General features: G+C 48.2%; 1 protein-coding gene across 3 annotated transcripts in view; it reads left to right on the top strand.

Moving 5' to 3' along the window:
* Nucleotides 1–20,174, top strand: part of Tulp3 (TUB like protein 3) — a 33,509-nt gene extending 13,335 nt beyond the window's left edge. Inside the window, exons 1-12 of one of the 3 annotated variants that reach the window (XM_040737255.1) lie at nucleotides 7,338–7,468; nucleotides 7,547–7,682; nucleotides 8,369–8,420; nucleotides 9,364–9,523; nucleotides 10,010–10,186; nucleotides 12,598–12,722; nucleotides 12,917–13,114; nucleotides 14,291–14,403; nucleotides 15,313–15,427; nucleotides 16,230–16,328; nucleotides 17,088–17,259; nucleotides 18,130–20,174. In XM_040737255.1, coding sequence (XP_040593189.1) covers nucleotides 7,360–7,468; nucleotides 7,547–7,682; nucleotides 8,369–8,420; nucleotides 9,364–9,523; nucleotides 10,010–10,186; nucleotides 12,598–12,722; nucleotides 12,917–13,114; nucleotides 14,291–14,403; nucleotides 15,313–15,427; nucleotides 16,230–16,328; nucleotides 17,088–17,259; nucleotides 18,130–18,263 — 1,590 coding nt within the window. In that variant the 5' untranslated portion in view covers nucleotides 7,338–7,359 and the 3' untranslated portion in view covers nucleotides 18,264–20,174. Of the gene's footprint in view, nucleotides 1–7,337; nucleotides 7,469–7,546; nucleotides 7,683–8,368; nucleotides 8,421–9,363; nucleotides 9,524–10,009; nucleotides 10,187–12,597; nucleotides 12,723–12,916; nucleotides 13,115–14,290; nucleotides 14,404–15,312; nucleotides 15,428–16,229; nucleotides 16,329–17,087; nucleotides 17,260–18,129 lie in introns of those variants that run through there. The other 2 variants (XM_040737254.1, XM_040737256.1) reach the window with 2 other exon arrangements.
* The last annotated feature ends 471 nt before the right edge of the window (nucleotides 20,175–20,645 follow it).

Below are 20,645 nucleotides of genomic sequence, written 5' to 3'. Positions count from 1 at the left end.
CCTGGGAGGGGAAAGCCTAATCTCCCTGCACTTCTGAGTGACAGCATGGCTACCGAGGGAGACTGCTTCCACTGGGGTTAAGATAGCACTTGTTTAAATACATTGCTTTTGTCTTTTCTAAGTATTTTATCCATCAGTTTAGTTGTTGTTGTTTCTTCAGTAAGAAAACAATTCTCAAGGAATCAGGTGTTGCTTAGTGTCAGGGTGGAGGCTGGAGGACGCAGGACGATTATTTGTACTGGCCTGCCGTGGGTTGTCTGTGTTTGTGTCTCTATGCCAACTCCCGAAGATCCTTTCAGGAGGCCCCTGCCTGATTCAGTTACTGACTCTGTCTTTGTAGGCATCTTTATTTCAGCTGCAGGATTCTGTGTCCATATGTTAGAGGCTTGAAAGGCCTTTTCTGTTTGACATTTTGTTGTCTTAACTTCCCTTAGCAAGGTGTGAAATTCAGAATGTCAGTGATAACTGAAAAAATTATAGAAAAGCAAGAATCCCTAAGAAACAAAGACCAGGGCTGTGTCTGGGCAGAAAGGAATCTGTCCCCTGTCGCCTGTGCTGTGTGTGACTTGGTTCCTTTGTCTTCCACTGTTTCCGCTTCCTCTTCCTATGTCTTTCCTGGCTTCTGGGATTCATCTAGATTCCCCCTTTGTCTGTTATTTTCTTAGTTTGGGGTTTTTGTTGGTTGGAGTTTTATTTTGTTTTGGGGAGACAGCGTCTCATTTATCCCAGGATAACCAAAATGACCTTGAGCACCTGATTTATTATTATTATTATTATTTATTTTTTCTTATGTGTATTGGTGTTTTGCCTGCATGTGTGTTTATGTGAAGGTGTCACATCTTGGAGTTACAGGCAGTGTGAGCTGCTGTGTGGGTGCTGGGACTTGAACCCGGGTCCTTTGGAAGGGCAGTCAGTGCTCTTAACCTCTGAGCCATCTCTCCAGCCCCACCCCTCATGTTCTTGCCACCACTTCCAGAGTGCTAGAATCACAGGCGTGGCCACCACACATGGCCTTTTCCTATCAGAGGTATAGCCTGACGAGGGAGGGCCCTATTCCCACAGCTTCCTGATTCCCCTTCCTAGCAGTTAGTCAGTTATCAGATTGTAAGTCACGCTTCCCACCAGTGGGGTGAGAGGTGGTCTCTTCCTGCGTCAGGGGTAAAAGGCAGAGGCCGCCTTGGCCAGGGGTGCTTGCTAGCCCCTTGCTGGCACACACACGCTTTTTACAAAAAGACAATTGCTGGGTTACTTCTGCTTCGTTTGTGCAACACCAGAATTACTCTTCCTGACTCCCTCATGTACATGTCTGCCCAGTCACCCACAGTCAAGTGTGCAGATGTTGGTCATAGACATAAATTAATGGAACTGGCTGGGTGCTGTTTAAGAAATTAGTCTCTGCCGGGCGTTGGTGGCGCACACCTTTAATCCCAGCACTCGGGAGGCAGAGGCAGGCTGATCTCTGTAAATTCGAGACCAGCCTGGACTACTAAGCGAGTTCCAGGACAGCCTCCAAAGCCACAGAGAAACCCTGTCTTGGAAAAGAAAGAAAGAAAGAAAGAAAGAAAGAAAGAAAGAAAGAAAGAAAGAAAGAAATTAGTCTCTTGGGGCTGGAAAGATGGCTCAGAGGTTAAGAGCATCGGCTGCTCTTCCAGAGGCCCTGAGTTCAATTCCCAGAAACCACATGGTGGCTCACAACCATCTGCAATGAGATCCGATGCCCTCTTCTGGCCTGCAGACAACCATGCAGACAGAACACTGTATGCATGATAAATAAATAAACAAATCTTTAAAGAAAAAAAGAAATTACTCTCTTCTACACATGTCAGATAGTATCTCACATGATACATGCCAGAATTGCTTGGCAGTGGGAATTGGGGAACAGGAAGTGACCACATAACAGAATATGAATCGGTTGTTGGAAACACACACAGCACTGGTTCATTACTTTGAAAAGCATATGGAAGTTTTCAGAACAGGAAAATTTGAGGAGTCATGTCTGGAAGGCACACAGGGTGTAGAATCTGGGAGTGACGCTGAGACGGACTGTGAGGGTAAGAAGTTTATTGTCAGTTTATTAATGCCACGGCTGAACAGAAAGACAACAGTATGTCAGGGGCTCTGAGGGGATTCGGGCCCATGCTGCAGAGTTGGGGTCCCCTCTTGGAGCTTTGAGAGCGGGCTGTCTCTCATTCCCCGCAGGCAGCAGGAAAGGGGAGAAGAGAATGTGTCTGCGTATTGTAGCTCTTTAACATGTCGACATGTCGTCCAGTCTGTCCGCACAGGGCGCTCTCTTGGGGAAGTAAGAAACCAAGCACCTGGACGTCTGCTAGCTAGGTTCAGGTAGTGGTCTTAGGAGATGCCCGCCAGTCTCTGTCTGACTGGGGACAGGGGACGATGGCTGTAGGTACCGTGTCCTGAGCAGCAGCCTGATCTGGATTCTGAAGAGCTCGAGAGGTGGCTCAGTCATCAGAGTGCTGTGCAATCATGGGGACCTGAGTTCAAATCTCCTGGCACCCATGTAAAAATCTGGGAGTGACCGTGCACATGCCTTTATCTCCAGCATTATATAGAAAGGAGACAGGCAGGATTGTGGGAGCTTGGTGGCTGCCAGCGTAGTTGCAAGTTCAGTGAGAGACCCTGTCTCAAGGGTATGAGGCAGAGGATGAATGTTCCGATGTTCTCTAGCCTCTACATGTATGTGCACAGGTTCATGTACCTGTATATGCATGGATGCATATACCACATGCATGTGTGTCCATGAGCAAGTGTGTGCATGTATACACACACACACACACACACACACACACACACACACACACACACACAAATTCCTTTCCTAAAGTGTTCATTTTCTTCAGACTTCCACTATAGCCCATCTTACCCTAGAGTGGAGGTCTACTGCTGGTCTGTGTGGTATCAGTTATTTGCTGGTGGCTTAGTGTTCTTGATTACTACTGAAGTATAAAGTGACAGTCCCCTTTAGTACATATTCCAGTGTAGTAGTTGAGCTTCATGGTTGCAGAACCACGTAGCCTCACTTAGAGTGTCTCAGTGTCCTCAGAGAGCTGGCACTGAACTAGATCCCTGAGATCCAGTGTCAAATCACAGGCAAGGGAGTCTGATTGCTCATCTCGACTCAGGTATCTTCCGGGCGTGTTGATTGATGGTCATGGAGACATGGTACAGAATAATTGAGTCCCTTCCCTAGATAGGCCAGCGGTCTGGCCTTGCACGATATAGAATGCTCCTTAGTGTGCTGGGTGTAGGCTTGTGTCACCACACCCATTCACGTTTTTGCCGTCTCTTTGCTTTTTTGGTTTTTTGAGATATGGTTTCTCTGTATTGTTTTGGAGCCTGCCCTGGAACTCGCTCTGTAGACCAGGCTGGCCTCGAACTCACAGAGATCCACCTGCCTCTGCCTCCCGAGTGCTGGGGTTAAAGGCTGCGCCACTACTGCTCGGTGCCGTCTCTTTTCTTTCTTTCCTTTTTTTTTTGAGACAGGGTCTCTGTATCTCCTGGCTATCCTAGAACTTGTTATGTACGTTAGGCTGGTTTCTAACTCACAGAGATTCTCCTGCCTCTGGATGCCATTCATCACACGCTAGATAGATAATCTTACCAGTGCTTCTTGTTGCACACCAAGTGATTTATTTCTCATAAGCGTTGTTACTGTCACTTCCCCCCAGCGTCATTTAGTACCCCGGATAAGCCATTCTTGGTTGTCTCCTCACTGTTAATTTAATGTCTGAGACTGACAAGCAGTGTTTGTGATGTTCAAGAACCAGTAAAGGAACTGTTTACTCCAGCCCCTCCCCAGAAAGCCGTGATGGAGTCTCACTGCCGTCACTTTGGAAGCCTTATCCTGATCCCTTCCTGTAGATGACTTTGCTCTCCCCAGGACTCAGGGGCTTGCTGAGCAACTGCATCCCTGGCTGCATCACTCAGCATCCTTCTCTGATGGAGCCATCAATTACTCATGGCTGTTCAGTTGCAGTGAGCTCCGGAGAACATGCCGGGAACGTTGAGTGTGAGACCTAGAGGCAGAGCTTGTTCGTGGTTATTGGGTGTTTGAAACAGTTAAGCAAGTGTCTGTCGGAGGCAGAGCCCTCCACAGCAGCAGCAGTAGAAGGGAGAGAGGTCTTCCAGTGAGCGAGCTAGCTTGTTTGATCTTGGGCAAACGTCCTCTGAGTTCACCTTGTCTTGCTCCCTGGAAATACCGTGAGTGTTGTAACTGGTTGGTGTTCAAGGGCAGGCTGGGCACAGTGAGATGCTCCTTTAATCCCAGCACCGGGAAGCAGAAGCAGGCAGATCAAGGGCAGAGGAACTGATAAGTTACTCAGCCCATAGTTATGAAGTAAACCTTTATCAAAATGTCTTGTTTTGTAACTCTTACTGTTTTATTTGGGAATAAAAAGTGACTTTTGTATCTATGCCTTTCCTGTCTCACCCACACCCATTTTGGGAGTGTCTTTGTCTTTCCTAATAAACTGTCTATAATTATTACTTAAAAGAAAGAAATTAGGGAGCTGGAGAGATGGCTCAGTGATTAAGAACACTGACTGCTCTTCCAGAGGACCTGGGTTCAATTCCCAGTAACCACATGGCAGCTCACAACTGTCTGTCATTCCAGTTCCAGGGAATGAGGCACCCGGCACATTAAAAAAAAAAAAAGATAAATAATTTTTTAAAAAAGCTGGGTGGTGGCATTGGCAGCAGGAGAGGCACACTACTTTAGTCCCAGTACTCAGGAGGAGTATACGTTACCTTTCAACTCAGTATACCTCTTATGTAATAGTGGTCCCTCACATTAAAAAAACAAACAAACAAACAAACAAACAAACATTTAAGCTGGGCAGTAGTCAGACAGATGTCTTTGATCCCAGCACTTGGGAACAGATGCAGGTGGATCTCTGTGAGTTCAAGGCCAGCCTGGCCTACAAAGTGAGTTTCAGGACAGCCAGGGCTACACAGAGAAACCCTGTCTCAAAAAACAACAAAAACCCAAAAGCAAACAACAATAAAAAAAAAAAATCAAGAACACAGTACCTCAACATCTCATTACCAGAGATCTTAATGGGGGTTTGGCTTGGTTGTTTAGACAGGTTTTGCTATGTAAAACCGTTGGAGTCCTGGCTGGGCCATCTTCATCATAGTCAAGCTCTCAGTCTCCTCTGCCATTCCCCTCTGCTCACTGGCCATATTCCGTGGAGTCCTGTGATGTAAGCGTGTATGTCCTGTACCCTCCCACCAGTTAATCAAATCAGCAGAGTTATGGTCTTAGTAAGTGGGGCTGTGGGGAGTTGAGTCTCAGGGGCTTCAGGAGGATGGAACAGAAAGAGAGAAAATAAACTATTGTATCCATATGGAAGACTCTCAAAGCTGGAGTCGGGGCCTGAAGAGGGTGCTGCCTCTAAAGTGCACATTTCAGTTTTTGCTAAATGAGAATTTCAGTTTACTTTTTCTTTATTTTTTCAGGGCCTTGTGCAGGTTAGGCGAGCTCTCTGCCGCTGAACCCTGTCCTCAGCCTATGGTTTGATTTAGACCTGTGGCTATGAAGTGTAGGTGTTACAGGCCTATAGCATCTGTTTACTGCTCTGCTTAGGGCAGATGCTTTCCTGATACCCTGTTATTTACATCTATTCAACTCGCCCAGGCTTGCTGGACGGAATTGAGTGGTGTCTGGATGCAGCCTTGAAGACAAGCTCAGCGTCCTGACTGTTAGAGGCCATGAAGGAATGCTTGAGGCTTCAGTTGTGTTCAGAGTGTGGCGTGTTTAGGTTTCAGCGCTAGGGAGGTATGGTGAGGAGAGGGGATGGTTTTCATCTGTGCCAGAAGGCATCGCAATTTTGGTTTAGAGTTGAGGACAGCGTGGCAGCAGCTGTTGGGAAATACTAATTGTAGTCCTGAAGTCTTTTTCTCCCGGTTAACACTTTCCCACATACTGTTCGTGGTGGGTTCATTTGTCTCAGTTATTTAGATGCCATCTTTGAAAATCTACAGGAATCTATCACTGTTCACACTGTTAACGCAGCTAGGATTTAAGAAACGAGAGGATGGAAATAGAAACATCTCAGGAGGAATGTGGGGACCCCATAGGGGAAGCAGAAATGGACTGCAGCTTGGGGGAGGGGCCGGTGTGGTAAATGCTCTGTGGTTTTCTTGTTCGTTCCTTTGTTCAGTTTGTTCTGCGGTGATGGGGTTTGAAACTATGGCCTTATGTCTGAAGCCTTCTCCCACCGAGCTATACCCATAGCCAGTTTTGTTTTATCTTTTTTTTTAAAGATTTATTTACTTATTATGTATACAGTGTTCTGCCCGAATGTATACCTACAGGCCAGAAGAGGGACCAGCTCTCATTACAGATGGTTGTGAGCCTCCATGTGGTTGCTATGACCTTTGGAGAGCTGGACATTCAGTGCTCTTAACCACTGGGCATCTCTCCAGCCTTGCTTTGTCTTTGAGGCAGAGTCTTTTTTTGTCTTTTTGAGACAGGGTTTCTCTGTGTAGCTTTGTAGACCAGATTGGCCTTGCGCTCACAGAGAACAACACCTCTACCACCTGAATGCTGGGATTAAAGGCTTGGCCACCACTTTCCAGCTTGGCCATTTTTTTTCTTTTTCTTTTTCTTTTTTTTTTTTTTCAAGACAGGATTTCTCTGTGGCTTTGGAGGCTGTCCTGGAACTCACTTGGTAGTCCAGGCTGGTCTCGAACTCACAGAGATCCGCCTGCCTCTACCTCCCGAGTGCTGGGATTAAAGGCGTGAGCCACCAACGCCCGGCGGCCATTTTTTTTCTAACAATAAATCTGTCCCTGAGCTCAGAGTGTGGCTCTGTGGTAGATTCCTTTCTTAGTCTAACCAAGGCCCGGGATTCAATCCCTATTACTACCCAAAACACTAGAGGATGGGTGGGTGGATGGATGGATGGATGGATGGGTGGGTGGGTGGATGGGTGGGTGGATGGATGGGTGGGTGGATGGGTGGGTGGGTGGATGGATGGATGGGTGGGTGAATGGGTGGGTGGGTGGGTGGGTGGGTGGGTGGGTGGATGGGTGGGTGGGTGGGTGGATGGATGGATGGATGGATGGATGGATGGATGGATGGATGGATGGATGGATGGGTGGATGGTAGATTGAAAGGGAGCCTGGAGAGATAGTTTAGTGGTAAGAGCACTTGCTGCTCTTCCAAAGGACCTGAGTTGAGTCCTGCCAACACCCACATGGCGGCTCACAACCTGTAGCTCCAGCTCCAGGGATGTAATGCCCTTTTCTGGCTCCCGGGGGTGGCAGTCTGTATATTCCTTAGCAATTATCTGCAGAACAGATGTTACTAATGGCAGACCTTGTGGATTTTGAGACACCATGAAGCCCCAGACTGTCCTCAAAGTCAGGGTGGTCCCAGCTCCACCCCGCCTCCAGGACTGGCATTGCAGGTGTGATCGGCCATGCATGGCTCCGTGGCACATCTTAGGTTAGTAGCTGTGACACCCAGTCCCTGTTTTGTCAGCGAAGTAGCTCCAAAAAAGAAGTACAATAAACTGATTTTTAGGTGCGGTTTGGACCTGGCTGTTAAACTTCGGCATGACTCTCCAGGCCTCTCTTGTTCAGTATGAGAAATTGGTCCTGATTCATGAGGTTGCTTTAAGGAATCAACAAAACAAGACACACACAGAGCATGAAGCCAGGTTGCTTTGGAACGAGATGAGTACTTGATGCACAGTTTAAAACAAAAAGAAAGGACTGGGGGGGGGGCGTGGAAAGGGGGCTGGAGAGATGGCTCAGCAGTTAAGAGCACTGGCTGCTCTTCCAGAGGTCCTGAGTTCCAGTTCCCAGAAACCATGCTCACAACCATCTGTATTGAGACCTGGTGCCCTCTTCTGGCCTGCAGGTTACATGCAGGCAGAACACTTTGTACATAATAAATAAAACTTTAAGAAAAAGAAAGACCTGGGTGTGGCTCAGTGCACAGGCTCAGCACAAAACAAGGTGGGAGGGAGGGGAGACAGAGGACAGACGGGAAGAAAAAGAAGTCTCCCGTGCATGGGTTTGTGTTAGCGTCTTAGCCTTTGTGCACTCTAGTCTCCTTGGGCCTCTACACTCTGTGTGGGAGTGAGTGGGCCTGTAGGGAGTGGGTGGGTGGGCCTGTAGGGAGTGGGTGGGCCTGTAGGGAGTGGGTGGGTCTGTGTGGCAGTGATTGGATCTAGCTTGAATGTAGGCAACACCTGGAAACAGGCACGTCCTCTAAGGCAGAATCCATTGTTTCCAGTTAGCCCACTGGAGGGCATGTATGAAAAAAAATGAAGTGGCCAGACTTTTAGATGATTCTGTCTTTATGTGCTTTCTTTTTTATTGTTGTTTGTTTTTGAAACAGTGCCTTTGAAGATGAGACACAGAGGCTTCGACAGCTGAAGCTGGACAACCAGGTGAGCAGGGGCTCCTTGAGGACCACCCTGACTGGAGCTAACTGCCTGGGCTCTGACGTCATGACGGGATCTCACGGAAAGACCGGAAGGGCAGGATCGCTCACGGCTACTCATTAAACAGTGTGTGAACTTAGTTGCCAAGCCAAAGCTCTGGGCTGTGGCAAGAGCAGGGTGACTTGAAGATGGTAGCAATAAACTGGCCTTGTTAATAATCAGTGGAAATCTCCTGGCACCTTCTAGAAGAACTAGAAAAATGCCAGCTGAGCATGGCAGCACTAACTGGTAATCCCAGCTCTAGAGAGGCTGATCACTGCGAGTTCAAGGCTAGTCTGAGCCACGTAGGGAGACCCTACCTCAAAATGCGAAAGCAAATAGATAAATAAACAAACAAGCAAGAGATGTATTAGCCTGTTTCTTTTGCCATAACAAAATACCTGAAACTTATTTAGCTCACAGTTTTAGAGGCTGAAGTACAAGCAGCTCCATCTGTCTGGCGATGCCCATCTTAGTTAAGTTTCTATTGCTAGGATAAATACCTTGACCATGTTCATGAGGAAAGTGCTCTCCAGACTTGCTTAAAGGCACATCTTATGGAGTTGTTTGGGCCATGGTGTTTATCACCGCAACATAAGTAGCTAACACACAAACAAGCGTTCTGCAGAGTTGCCCTGGCCCCTGGCTCTTTACCTTGCTTTTACCTGCCTGAGTGTTTCCATTTCTTCACTCTGCAGACCAGGCTGGCCTCGAACTCCCAAGATCTGCCTGCCTCTGCCTCCCCAGTGCTGGAATTAAGGATGTGTGCCACCACACCCAGACGGAGTGTTTGCATTTCTTGTGAAACAAAAAGAAATTTTTAGGATTAGTTTTTAAAAAGAAAAGCAAAGCAGTCTAAGCTATTCCAAGAGGGTAGGTACCATGCTGTAATACTGAATCTTCTCTCTAGAGGGCACTGCTGGAGAAGAAGCAGAGAAAGAAACGCCTTGAGCCACTTATGGTACAACCAAACCCAGAAGCCAGGCTGCGACGGTTAAAGCCGAGAGGTGGTGAGGAGCACACGCCTTTGGTGGACCCTCAGACGCCTCACAGCGATGTCATCCTACATGGTGTGTATTTAGGCAATGCCACGTCTGGCTAAAGTACAGTTTTCGTAGACCCAAGATAAGACCGGAGGATGCTGATTTGGTACCCAAAGATAGTACTGGCACCCTTGCTAAGTTCCTTCATAATCTTTGCAGTCACACTCTGGATCCTTGGGGGGATCGTGGGAGACACCTTCAAGTTCATGTCCATCCTAGAACTATTGATTTTGATGCAGAATGAACGGCACTGTCTGAAATGAATACATGAATTCTCGAAATGAATGAAAAGTCTCTGTCGCTGAGCCACACTCCAACCTCTTGGTCTAACTCATGGGTTCTGAAATACAACTTGAGTAGCCAGGCCTGCTAATAGAATCTGTTCCATACAAGCCTGTGACATTAAGGAAGGAGAATTGAGATGGCTGGGTAGCCCTTGATTCTGACCACATCCCTCAAACCGCCCTGCTGAATTCTGGTTCACATTCACTCTCTCTCTCTCTGGGCTCCTAGGCATCGATGGCCCAGCTGCTTTCCTTAAGCCAGAGACTCAGGATTTGGAAAGCAAGCCTCATGTTCTCTCAGTGGGCTCCCCTGCTCCAGAAGAGGTCACGGAAGGAAGTCCAGATGGGGAAAGCCCTGAGGAGACTGCCTCCAAGCCAGACCTTCAGGAGATTCTCCAAAAACACGGTGAGGATGATGCTGGGTTTAAGGCAGGGTGTCCTCCTTTCTCCCGTTGGGTTATGATCTAAATGTCCCAGGCTTGCTTAGTGTGGCTTGGGGTGTCAGCATCTTTGACATCTAAGTGGGGTTGCTTGGCAACAGAAGTCTTTTATGCTGTGTCTGAGAAAAGAAGACAATGGACTACAGAATAGTCATTATTATATATGGCTTTGCCCCGCCCCCCCTTTTGTCCTTTTGGACAGGTATTGCTGTGTGACCCAGGCTGGCTTCCAACTTGATATCATCCTGTCTCAGCCTCTTGAATGTTGAGACCATAGCCATTTACCACCATGCTCAGCTATATAACTTCCCTTCAAGTGAAGAAGGTGAAGGCCAGGAAGGAATAACTATGCCAGGTGCTCGCATTGTCAACTCCCAGCTGGGAGAGGTGGCCCAGGAGAGTCTGCTGCAGCGTGGTAGAGTAGTTGGACACCAAAGCAGGTTCATATGTTCATCCATGGAGAAAAGAGCTTCTGAGAGTCAGCGAGCTGGCTTATTGGTTAAAGACACTTGCTGCCAAGCCCGGCAGCCAGAGTTCAATCCCTGGAACCCCATAAGGTGGAAGGAGAGCATTGACTCCTACATATCGTTCTCCACACACACCTGTTAACTAAATAAATATATTTTAATTGTAAAGAAAAAAAGGTTCAGGGCTGGAGAGGTGGCTCAGAGGTTAAGAGCACTGGCTGCGCCGGGCGTTGGTGGCGCACGCCTTTAATCCCAGCACTTGGGAGGCAGAGGCAGGCGGATCTCTGTGAGTTCGAGGCCAGCCCTGGTCTACAAGAGCTAGTTCCAGGACAGCCTCCAAAGCCACAGAGAAACCCTATCTCGAAAAACCAAAAAAAAAAGAGCACTGGCTGCTCTTCCAGAGGTCCTGAGTTTAATTCCCAACAACCACATGGTGGTTCACAACCATCGGGAATGAGGTCTGGTGCCCTCTTCTGGCCTGCAGGGATTCATGCAGGCAGAACACTGTATACATAATAAATGAATAAATCTTTTTAAAACTAATTTATCTAAAAAACAAAAAACCCACATACAAGAAAGGTTCTGAGGGCCAAGGAGCTAGCTCAGTGGGCAGAGGCACTCCCTCCCTGGCACTCTCAGAACCCACGTGTGGAAGGAGAGGAACAACACCACAGAATAAACACATTAAAATGTCATTTTACAAGTTTGAAAAACAAAATGGGTTTTGAGTGCATAATAGTATTGAGCATTGTTCTCACAGATGCTCCCAGAGAGCGTTTATTCTGACTTGTGACTGAGGCTTTGTGGCCTGGGGGATGCAGCTCAGTTAGTGGAGGGCTTGCCTAGCATGCATGAAGCCCTGGGCTTGGTCACCGGCACTGAAGAAACAGAGAGTGACCCTTGGAAGACGGAGGTCGGGTGTTCTTTCAGGGGTCTTCTTGGCTATGTACCAAGTTCAAGGCTGTCCTGGGCTACATGAGACCCTGTCTCAAAAAGAAGTGAGTGTGGCTTTGTGCTAGAAGTGGAAAGGTGTCAAAGAGTCCCTGGGTAGCACCTAACCCAGATTGGGTGGTTTGGCAAGCTGCCCAGAGGACGTTCCCAAGGGAAGTGAGGGCCTGACAGCGCAGGGCCTGGCCGGTTCAGGTGACAACAGTGGTGTGTGGAGCAGGATGTGGGAGGCGGGGCAGGGGGAGCCTGGAGAGCTTAGGGGGGCTAGTTCTGGGCGTGAGGATGTAGGGACATGGTGGCGCCCACCTTTACTCCCAGAACCAGGGAGGCAGAGGGAGGAGGATCGCTGTGAGTTCAAGGCCAGCCTGGTCTGCATAGTGAGTTCCAGGACAGCAAGAGCTCCATAGTGAGACCTTTGCCTCAAAAACAAATATATTAAAAATGGAGGAGGAAGAAGAGAAAGGAGGCCATAGCAAGACTTTGGAGTTTGCCTGAAGCATAATTGGAGGTGGGGGTGGGGAAACAGGGTATTATGTAGCTCAGGCTGGCTTCAAGCTTGATATGTAACCAAGGACAGCCTTGACTTTCTGATCTTTTTGCCTCTGTCTCCTGAGTACTGGGATTATAGATATACACTACCATATCTGGTTCCAATTAGTGATTTATTGTTACATTTGTGTGTGTGTGTGTGTGTGTGTGTGTGTGTGTGTGTGTGTGTGTGTGTGTGTTTATGTGTACATGCCACGTCTCACATGTGATGGTCAGGCAACTTCAGGGAGTTAGTTCTTTTTTTCTTTTCACCATGTGGATCCTAGGAATTAAACTCAAGCTCCTTAACTGAGCCTTCTCGCTAGTCCCAGTTGGGAATGTTTGAAGCACAAAAAATGTAAAAGCTCTTTATTTCCAATATGATCTTTTCAGACCACAGTTGCAGTTGCTGACGGTGCTTCCTTTTCTGCCAGGCATCTTGGGTAGTATGAACTATGATGAAGAGACTGACAATGAGGAAGAGGAAGGAGACCATGTCAGCTCCCCGTCTGCTCATTCAGAGAAAGAGAGCTCTGCGGCCAGCCAGAAAGCAGCCTTGGTATGTTGTCCGCTAATGTGGTTATCCCCAAACACAGCAAGTGTTTCCCATGGGGCTCCTGATTTCTTTGACTCGCCCGATTGCCCTTTGGGAGAGGACTAAGGACAATGGGAGGATTTTGCAGGCTAAGTGTCTGTCGCAGAGGATGAAGTTTGCTCCCAGTTCCGGTTGCTCATGTAAAACTCCATTTTCAGGAGACAGGAGCTTCCGGTGCCACAGCCCAGCAAGGTGAAGCCCAGCTTGGAGAGGTGGAGAATTTAGAGGACTTCGCATACAGTCCCGCCCCGAGGGGCATCACGGTGAGGTGTCGAGTAACCAGGGACAAGAAAGGCGTGGACCGAGGCCTCTTCCCCACCTACTACATGCATCTGGAGAAGGAGGAGAATCGCAAGGTGTGGGGTCCATGCTAGGCAGCTTTCTCCTCTCCCTCAGCACTGCAGAGGGAGGGTCGTACACCCTCGGCAGGCACTCGTCCGCCAGGCCCTGCCCTCAGCCCTAAGATGCTCCTGAGAGGACAGGGCTGCTGTGGAATTGGTTGTGCCCGGGGAGTCCCACTGGTTAGACCATGTCAGCTCCAAGTGGCTTATGTACCCAGAAGTTCTGTCCTTAGTGTCGTCACATCAGTCCTAGTCGAGGGCGGGATCTCCAGTTCCTCATCCCTGCCCACCCTCTAGAAAAACTCCTGTCCATAAATAATGGAGGGAAGTGGAGAAGTGTTTCCCTGTGCTAGGATGGAACTCAGCCCCAGTCACCGGGCCGCCCCACCACTGAGCCCCAGTCACCGGGCCGCCCCACCACTGAGCTGACCCAGCACCGAGAGAGCTTAGGAGTGTGCGAGTATTCCTCTTTCCACATCTTTTCCTTTCTTATATGGGCTCTCGTGTAGCCCAGGATAGCCTCAGACTTAGACTGAGGGTGACTTGCTGAACTTTAGATCCTCCTGCCTCAGCCTTCCAAGTGCTGGATTTCATTTATTTTGTGGTTTTTGTGTTTTGATTTTGGGTTTGTTTGTTTGTTTTGAGACAGGGTTTCCCTGTGTGTAGCTCAGGCTGGCCTTGAACCCCAGGTTCCACCTGCCTCTGCCTCCTAGTGCTGGACACCACTCTCAGTTATTTTCTGGGGTTTTTTTGTTTTGTTTCGTGTTTTTTTTTTTTTTTTCCTTGTTGTTGTTACTTTGAGACAGGGTCTTTCTATGTACCTCTGGCTGTCCTGGCGCTCTCTCTGTAGACTAGGCTAGTGTTTTTGTTTTTTTGGTTTTTGTTTTTGTTTTTGTTTTTTTTTTTTTTTTTTTTCGAGACAGGGTTTCTCTGTATTGTTTTGGAGGCTGTCCTAGAACTCGCTCTGTAGATCAGGCTGGCCTTGAACTCACAGAGATCCGCCTGCCTCTGCCTCCCGAGTGCTGGGGTTAAAGGCGTGCGCCACCAACGCCTGGCTCATGCTAGTCTTGAACTCACAGAGATCCCCGCCTCTGCCTCCCAAGCGCTGAGATTGACTTCTTTGCAGATGATAAATACTGGTAGACATTTGTGGTCTTACTGGACTTGTGTTTGACATTTTTCTTTTCTCAGATATTTCTTCTTGCTGGTAGGAAGCGAAAAAAGAGCAAAACATCCAACTACCTGGTCTCCACAGACCCGACAGATTTGTCTCGTGAAGGGGAAAGTTACATCGGCAAACTCAGGTGATGGAGCCTCAGATGGCCGGCCTAGTGTTTCCATAATTCCTGTAATTTCAGAGTAGTAGTTGTTTTATCCCCCACCCCTGCCCGGTTCTCTTGTTCTCTGTTACTGGGCTTGGACCTAAGGCCTCAGCATGTTAAGCAATTGCTTTACCACTGAGCTATATTCCAAACCCTTGTTATTGTTTTCTGTTTGCTTGTTTGTTTTTAAATTATTCGAGTATACAGATGTGCTCATATAGAAAGAAAACAGCTGGGCAGTGGTGGTGCACGCCTTTAATCCCAGCACTTGGGAGGCAGAAGCAGGAAGATCTCTGTGAGTTTGAAGCCAGCCTGGTCTACAAAGCAAGTCCGGGACAGCCAGGACTGTTAAACAGAGATACCCTGTCTCAAAAAACAAAACATGGAAACAAGAAAAAAGTTAAAAAGAAACTTTTGAGGCCAGGCATAGTGGCACACACCTTTAGTCCCAGAATTTAGGGGACAGAAGCAGGTGGATCATGAGATCCAGGCCAACAAGGGCTTCATAGAGAGACCCTGTCTCAATAAGTAAAATAAAAATAGTAATGACATATTTTATTAAATTATTTATTGGTAGCAAATTGTTTATTAAATTTTTTAAATAAAAATTTAAAAGAAAGAAAATCTTGGGCCAGGCATAATATAGCTCAGGCCCGTCATCCCAGTACCTAGGAGACTAAAGCAAAAGGACCTTACCCACAAGTTCAAGGCCGGCCTAGGATAGAGAGGATGAGATGAGTCTAAGTAAATAATCCCTTCCTTGTGATGTGTGGTCTTTGAGAGAGTGTGTCTGTGCCGCTCTTTGCCTGGCAGGCGGACAGGCGTCCCCTCCGCTTGTCTCCTCGAGAGGGAAATGCAGATCATCATGGTAGCTTTTTCTCCTGATACCAGATCCAATCTCATGGGGACCAAGTTCACGGTGTATGACCATGGTGTCAACCCAGTCAAGGCCCAGGGTCTGGTGGAAAAGGCCCACACCCGACAGGAGCTGGCCGCCATCTGCTATGTAAGTGCTGTCCATGCCTCGCCGGTGCTCGCCTCTGTACAGCCAGTCAGCTCTGCTCCGTCTCCCTTCATGCTCCTTTGATCCCCTTTTAGGAACTGGCACCGTTTCTTCCCGTGTTTGAGTTTTAACGGGATTTGGATCACCAAGTTCAGTTATGATTCACTCTCCACTATCCTCCCTCTTTCTTTCTTTGGCCAGAGACAACAATAAAAAATAAGTTAAAATTAAAGCCATCTCTTTGCATTTAATCTTTCCCTTCCTCCTTTCTTTCCTTCTTTCTTTCTTTTGTTTCTTTCTTTTTTCTTTTTTTGTAGTTGTTGCTTTGTTTTCTTCTTTGAGACAGGGTCTTCTTGTATGCCCAGCCTTGCTGCATATTCCAGGCTGGCCTCAAACTCTCAACCTTCCTGCTTCAACCTGCCGAGTTCTGGGTTAAAGGTGTGTACCACCACAGCTGGCTTTCTTTTCTTTCCTGCCTTCCTTGACAAGGTCTCACTACTTTGCCTAGGCGAGCCCCAAACTCCTAGGCTCAAGCAGTTTTATTACTCCAACCTCCCAAGTACTGGGACATGTATGTGCAGGTGTGTACCACCACGCCTGACTTCTGTGTCCGATTCTCAGGTTCTGTGTTTAGCCCCAGCAAAGAAATGAGGCCGACTTTGGTGATCTCAAGGCTGACAGTGGTTTTGGTACTCTTGACATTGGCAGTATTTTCTGTGCCAGAAGAGGTTTCCTGTAAAAACAGACCTAGGTTTATCTTCGTCCCTTCCACTTCCAAATTCGGTCTTGTTTTACTGTCTTCCAGGAAACAAATGTACTGGGTTTTAAAGGTCCTAGGAAAATGTCTGTGATCATTCCAGGGATGAATATGAATCATGAACGCATCCCATTTCGCCCACGAAATGTAAGTAGAAATACATTCACAGTGAGATCCGGTCTCAAAGACAGAAGAAAAATTATATTCCATCAGCAAAGGTCTCTAGAAGACAGTGATATACCTTGAATGCAGTAATACTGTACAGAAGAGACCAAAAAAAGGAAAAAAAGCTGGGCGTTGGTGGCACATGCCTTTAATCCCAGCACTCAGGAGGCAGAGGCAGGCAGATCTCTGTGAGTTTGAGGCCAGCCTGGTCTACAGAGCGAGTTCCAGGACAGCCTCCAAAACAATACAGAGAAACCCTGTCTCGAAGAAGAAAGAAAGAAAGAAAGAAAGAAAGAAAGAAAGAAAGAAAGAAAGAAAGAAAGAAAGGAAGGATTGCTTCTTTGGAATCAGGCCGGCGTGTAGCTCTTCTGTTGTTAGAAGGGTCACTGCTCACGATCCCCAGAATAGGGGTGGTCCAGAGATGCTGACTTGAGAAACACCCGGCGGCACATTGGAATCTTAAAGCTGGGTCTGAACAGATGGCTTAGCAGTTAAGCGCACTGGCTACTCTCCTAGAGGACCCAGGTTCAGTTCCCAGCACACATACAGGGTAGCTGACAGCCATCTGTAACTTAAAATGAAAACAGAGATCAGTAATTGATTTTAGAGAAAAAAATGTTAAAAAGCATCGCAAAGCTTGTAGTGTTTGGCTTCAGTTGTCTGTTGCGTTTCCAGCATTTCCTGCTTCTACTTTCTGGCTCTCAGAATTGTGACTACATGACAGTCATTCTCTCCACACAGGAGCATGAGAGCTTGCTTTCAAAGTGGCAAAGCAAGTCCATGGAGAACCTGATCGAACTGCACAACAAGGCCCCAGTGTGGAGTGACGACACCCAGTCCTATGTCCTCAACTTCCACGGCAGGGTCACCCAGGCATCCGTGAAGAACTTTCAGATAGTCCATGGAAACGACCGTAAGCCCGCGGGAAGGGCTGGCAGGAGGGGCTAGGTGGGGCTGGGAAAGGTACTCTGTGCAGAAACAATGCCAGGAGGGAGTGGCTAAAGAAACCATGCCAACAGGGGGTGACTGAATTAATGATCTCTTGAAGAAACAGAGCCACGGGGCCAAGGGAGTGTTAGCGTCTTTCTGTGGCGTAGCAAAGAACTCTTGGGTGAGGCCATTTAGAACCCAGGTGCAGGCGACCTCAGTGAAGCCCGCCGGGTGAAAAGCCCTATCACATCTGGTCCTGCCTGCTTCTCTGGGCTTTCCTCCTGCGCTCCATGTTAGTCAGGAATAATTTCCCAGTCTGTAGGAAGAAGAACAGAAATAGAAACTTCTGATTTTACCTTTTTGAGTCAGGGTCTTGCTATGTAGGCCCAGCCGGTGGAACTGTACACCTTCTGTCTCATCCTGAATGCTGGGATTGCAAGTGTATACCACCACACCCAACTGCAAGCTTCCTGCTTTATTTACTCATTTATCTATTTTTATTTGTGTGCTGGGGTGGAACTTGGTACTTCCTACTTACTAGGCAAGGGCTGTACCACTGAGCCATTTCCTCCTCTTAGTTGCCTATTTTTAAAAATAACTTATGTGCATTGGTGTTTTGTTTGCATGTATGTTTGTGTGAGGGTGTCAGGTCCCCAGGAACTGGAGTTACAGACAGTTGTGAGCTGCCATGTGGGTGTTGGGAATCAAACCCAGGTCCTCTGGAAGAGTAACCAGTGCTCTTAACTACTGAGCCATCTCTCCAGCCTATTGTAAAGAGAACTTGCAACTAGCTGGTGCCATCCCCGGTGCAACCACATTAACCTCTAACGTGTTCGTTTCTTTCTGTTCCCAGCTGACTACATAGTCATGCAGTTTGGACGCGTGGCTGATGATGTGTTCACACTAGACTATAACTACCCACTGTGTGCACTTCAAGCCTTCGCCATCGGGCTGTCGAGCTTTGACAGCAAGCTGGCGTGTGAATGAGAAATAGCAAGTAGTAACGTCCTCACCACAGAGCCTTCAGGAGCAGGAAGCGGCTGCCCTAGACCTGCCCCAGCACAAGAAGAGCAACCTTCTGCCCCTTCCAGGGATGAGCGAGCGTGTGTGAATGTGCATGTGCACTCATACATGCATACGTGTGGAGGAATGCTTGCACACACTCGTTCATGCCATCTCTGAGCTTCAGAGACCAGGCCATAGACCACAGCTCCGTGTGGGTGAGAGATGGCTTAAAGCCCAGGGAGGTGGACACCTGGGCACACTGGTGACTCCTACTCCTGACAGCACAGCAGCTTCTCAGCAACAGTGTAGCTTCCCTGTGTCAGGCGCTTCCAGCAGAATCAGGTTCTATGATGAAATGCCTGCGTGGGCCTCCTCTTTTGAAGACCTTTTCAAAAGGGGGCTATTCCCTTGGATGCCTTTAGCCTCTAAGACAGGAGCCTGCAGACTTTCTCAGCCAATGAACTGATGGTGCCTCTTGCACTGTCTCTAGTTAGCCTCTTGAGCACAAAAACAGCCATAACCAGTTGGTGCACAAAGAATGTGGCTGTGTCCCAGTAAAACTTTATTTACACAGTGGGTGTTGGCCTACTTTGGCCTGGGCTCTAGTTTTCCAGCCTGCCTCGGTGTGTCCTTGTACTCTGAGGCTGAAGCATCTTCCAGATCATAAGTGGAGAGGGACACAGTTTACTTTTTAGGGGCAGCAGATTGACCCATCTTATTTTTACTTTTTTTCTGTTTTGTTCTTCCTGAGATAGGGTTTCCATGTCTTGGATACCCTGGAACTCACTCTGTAGACCAGGCTAGCCTCTAACTCACAGAGATCCGCCTGCCTCTCCCTCCCAAGTGCTGGGATTAAAGGTGTGCGCCACCACCGCCCTTCAAGACTGACCCTTAAGAGGTACTTGTGCCGAATCCGCTCTTGGTCACTTTTACCTCACGGTGATGATGGCTGTAGGTGTCATCTGCCTTCATAGAGCTCAAGTCGGTGTCTTCTTTTCTTTTTCTGGGTCATGTGACACTACCTTGTCCCTGAGGTCTGGGAAGGCTCTCATGCCTCAGCCTCCCTCTTCCCTGTCCTCAGGGCAGGGTGGTGGGCAACCATCTCAGCGGAGTGACTGTCCAGACCTCTGAACGCCTTGCTCTCCAACGTCTTCGTCTAGTGTAAGAGGCGTAAGAGGCGACAGGACTGCCTCACTCACTCCACAGGCCTTGACGGGTCAGCTTTGTCCTCTGACCCTCAACCCTGACCCACCAGTGCCGACACGCCCTGGCTCCCCGAGGTTTGAGATCATGAACACTTCCTGGAAAATCATGAGAAATTCTCCAGTTCACCAGCCCAGGATGTACCTGACCTTGAGAATTCCAAAACTTCGGCCCTTGTTCAGTGGTTGTCCACTCCCAAACTGCTTCCTGCGTGGGCGTAGGGTTGCTGGCTACTGCTCTGTGGTTTTGCCGGGTGGAGGAGGTCCCTTGGCCCCTGCCTCTGTTGCTCCCTGCTCAGCATCCAATGGCTGCATGATGTCGTGCGATGTGGGAGGTGGGTTCACCGGGTGTCCTGTTGTCCTGTCTGTCCCTTCAGGGGTCACTAGTTTCTGCCTCAGGCATGCTTCCCATTCAGTGCCTTGTTCATAAACGTGCTCTGAAGCCTGTCACACCTCTGCCACCCACTGTCCCCGACAAGCCACCTCTGTTGAGCAGAAAGTTGTTCATTCATCTCCAGTTAAATGGCGTGGGGGCCTTGGGCCACTGGATCTATGCATTCTGTCCAGCTAAGAGAGCTGTATACGCTCATTTCACAGGCTCTGTGCTTGAGTGTGCGGGTGATAGGTTTTACATAAATCATATTTATACCTTTTGTATGCCATATAAATAAAGATATTTATATAAAAACAATGTCACCTTCTTTCCAGGATTGCATCCTTTGGGCTTCCTCCTGTTGTATTCTGTGGGAATGTTCTTTTGGTTCTTTGTAGCAACAGAGTTCGGTCCTGGGGCACCACAGACTGAGAAACCTGTTTAGGGGAGAGCATAGGCGCATCATACTCAAGATCTTAGAGCTCTCTTCATGACTCGTGGAACCAAAAGCAGAATGCACCAGGGGCCCTAAGGAGCCAGGTGGCATCGTCTAGGACACCTGCATTATCTTGAGCCTCCTGGATCTTTGGTTGACATTGTGCACTGATGCAGCAAAAAAGAGGTCACCTCCTGCCCCAGTGGTCACCAGTGTGTGTGTGTGTGTGTGTGTGTGGACCGCGTCTTGTGTATCCAAGGCTGGCCTGGAATACACGGTAGACCACAGGCTGCCTTTGAACTCACATCCCTCCTACCTCAGCCTCCCAGGTGCTGAGACCACAGGGCTGTGTC

This window comes from Mesocricetus auratus, unplaced genomic scaffold, assembly GCF_017639785.1.
Source record: "Mesocricetus auratus isolate SY011 unplaced genomic scaffold, BCM_Maur_2.0 Super-Scaffold_100676, whole genome shotgun sequence".
In the NCBI taxonomy this organism is placed as follows: domain Eukaryota; kingdom Metazoa; phylum Chordata; class Mammalia; order Rodentia; family Cricetidae; genus Mesocricetus; species Mesocricetus auratus.
This window is presented reverse-complemented; position numbering and strand designations above follow the sequence as displayed.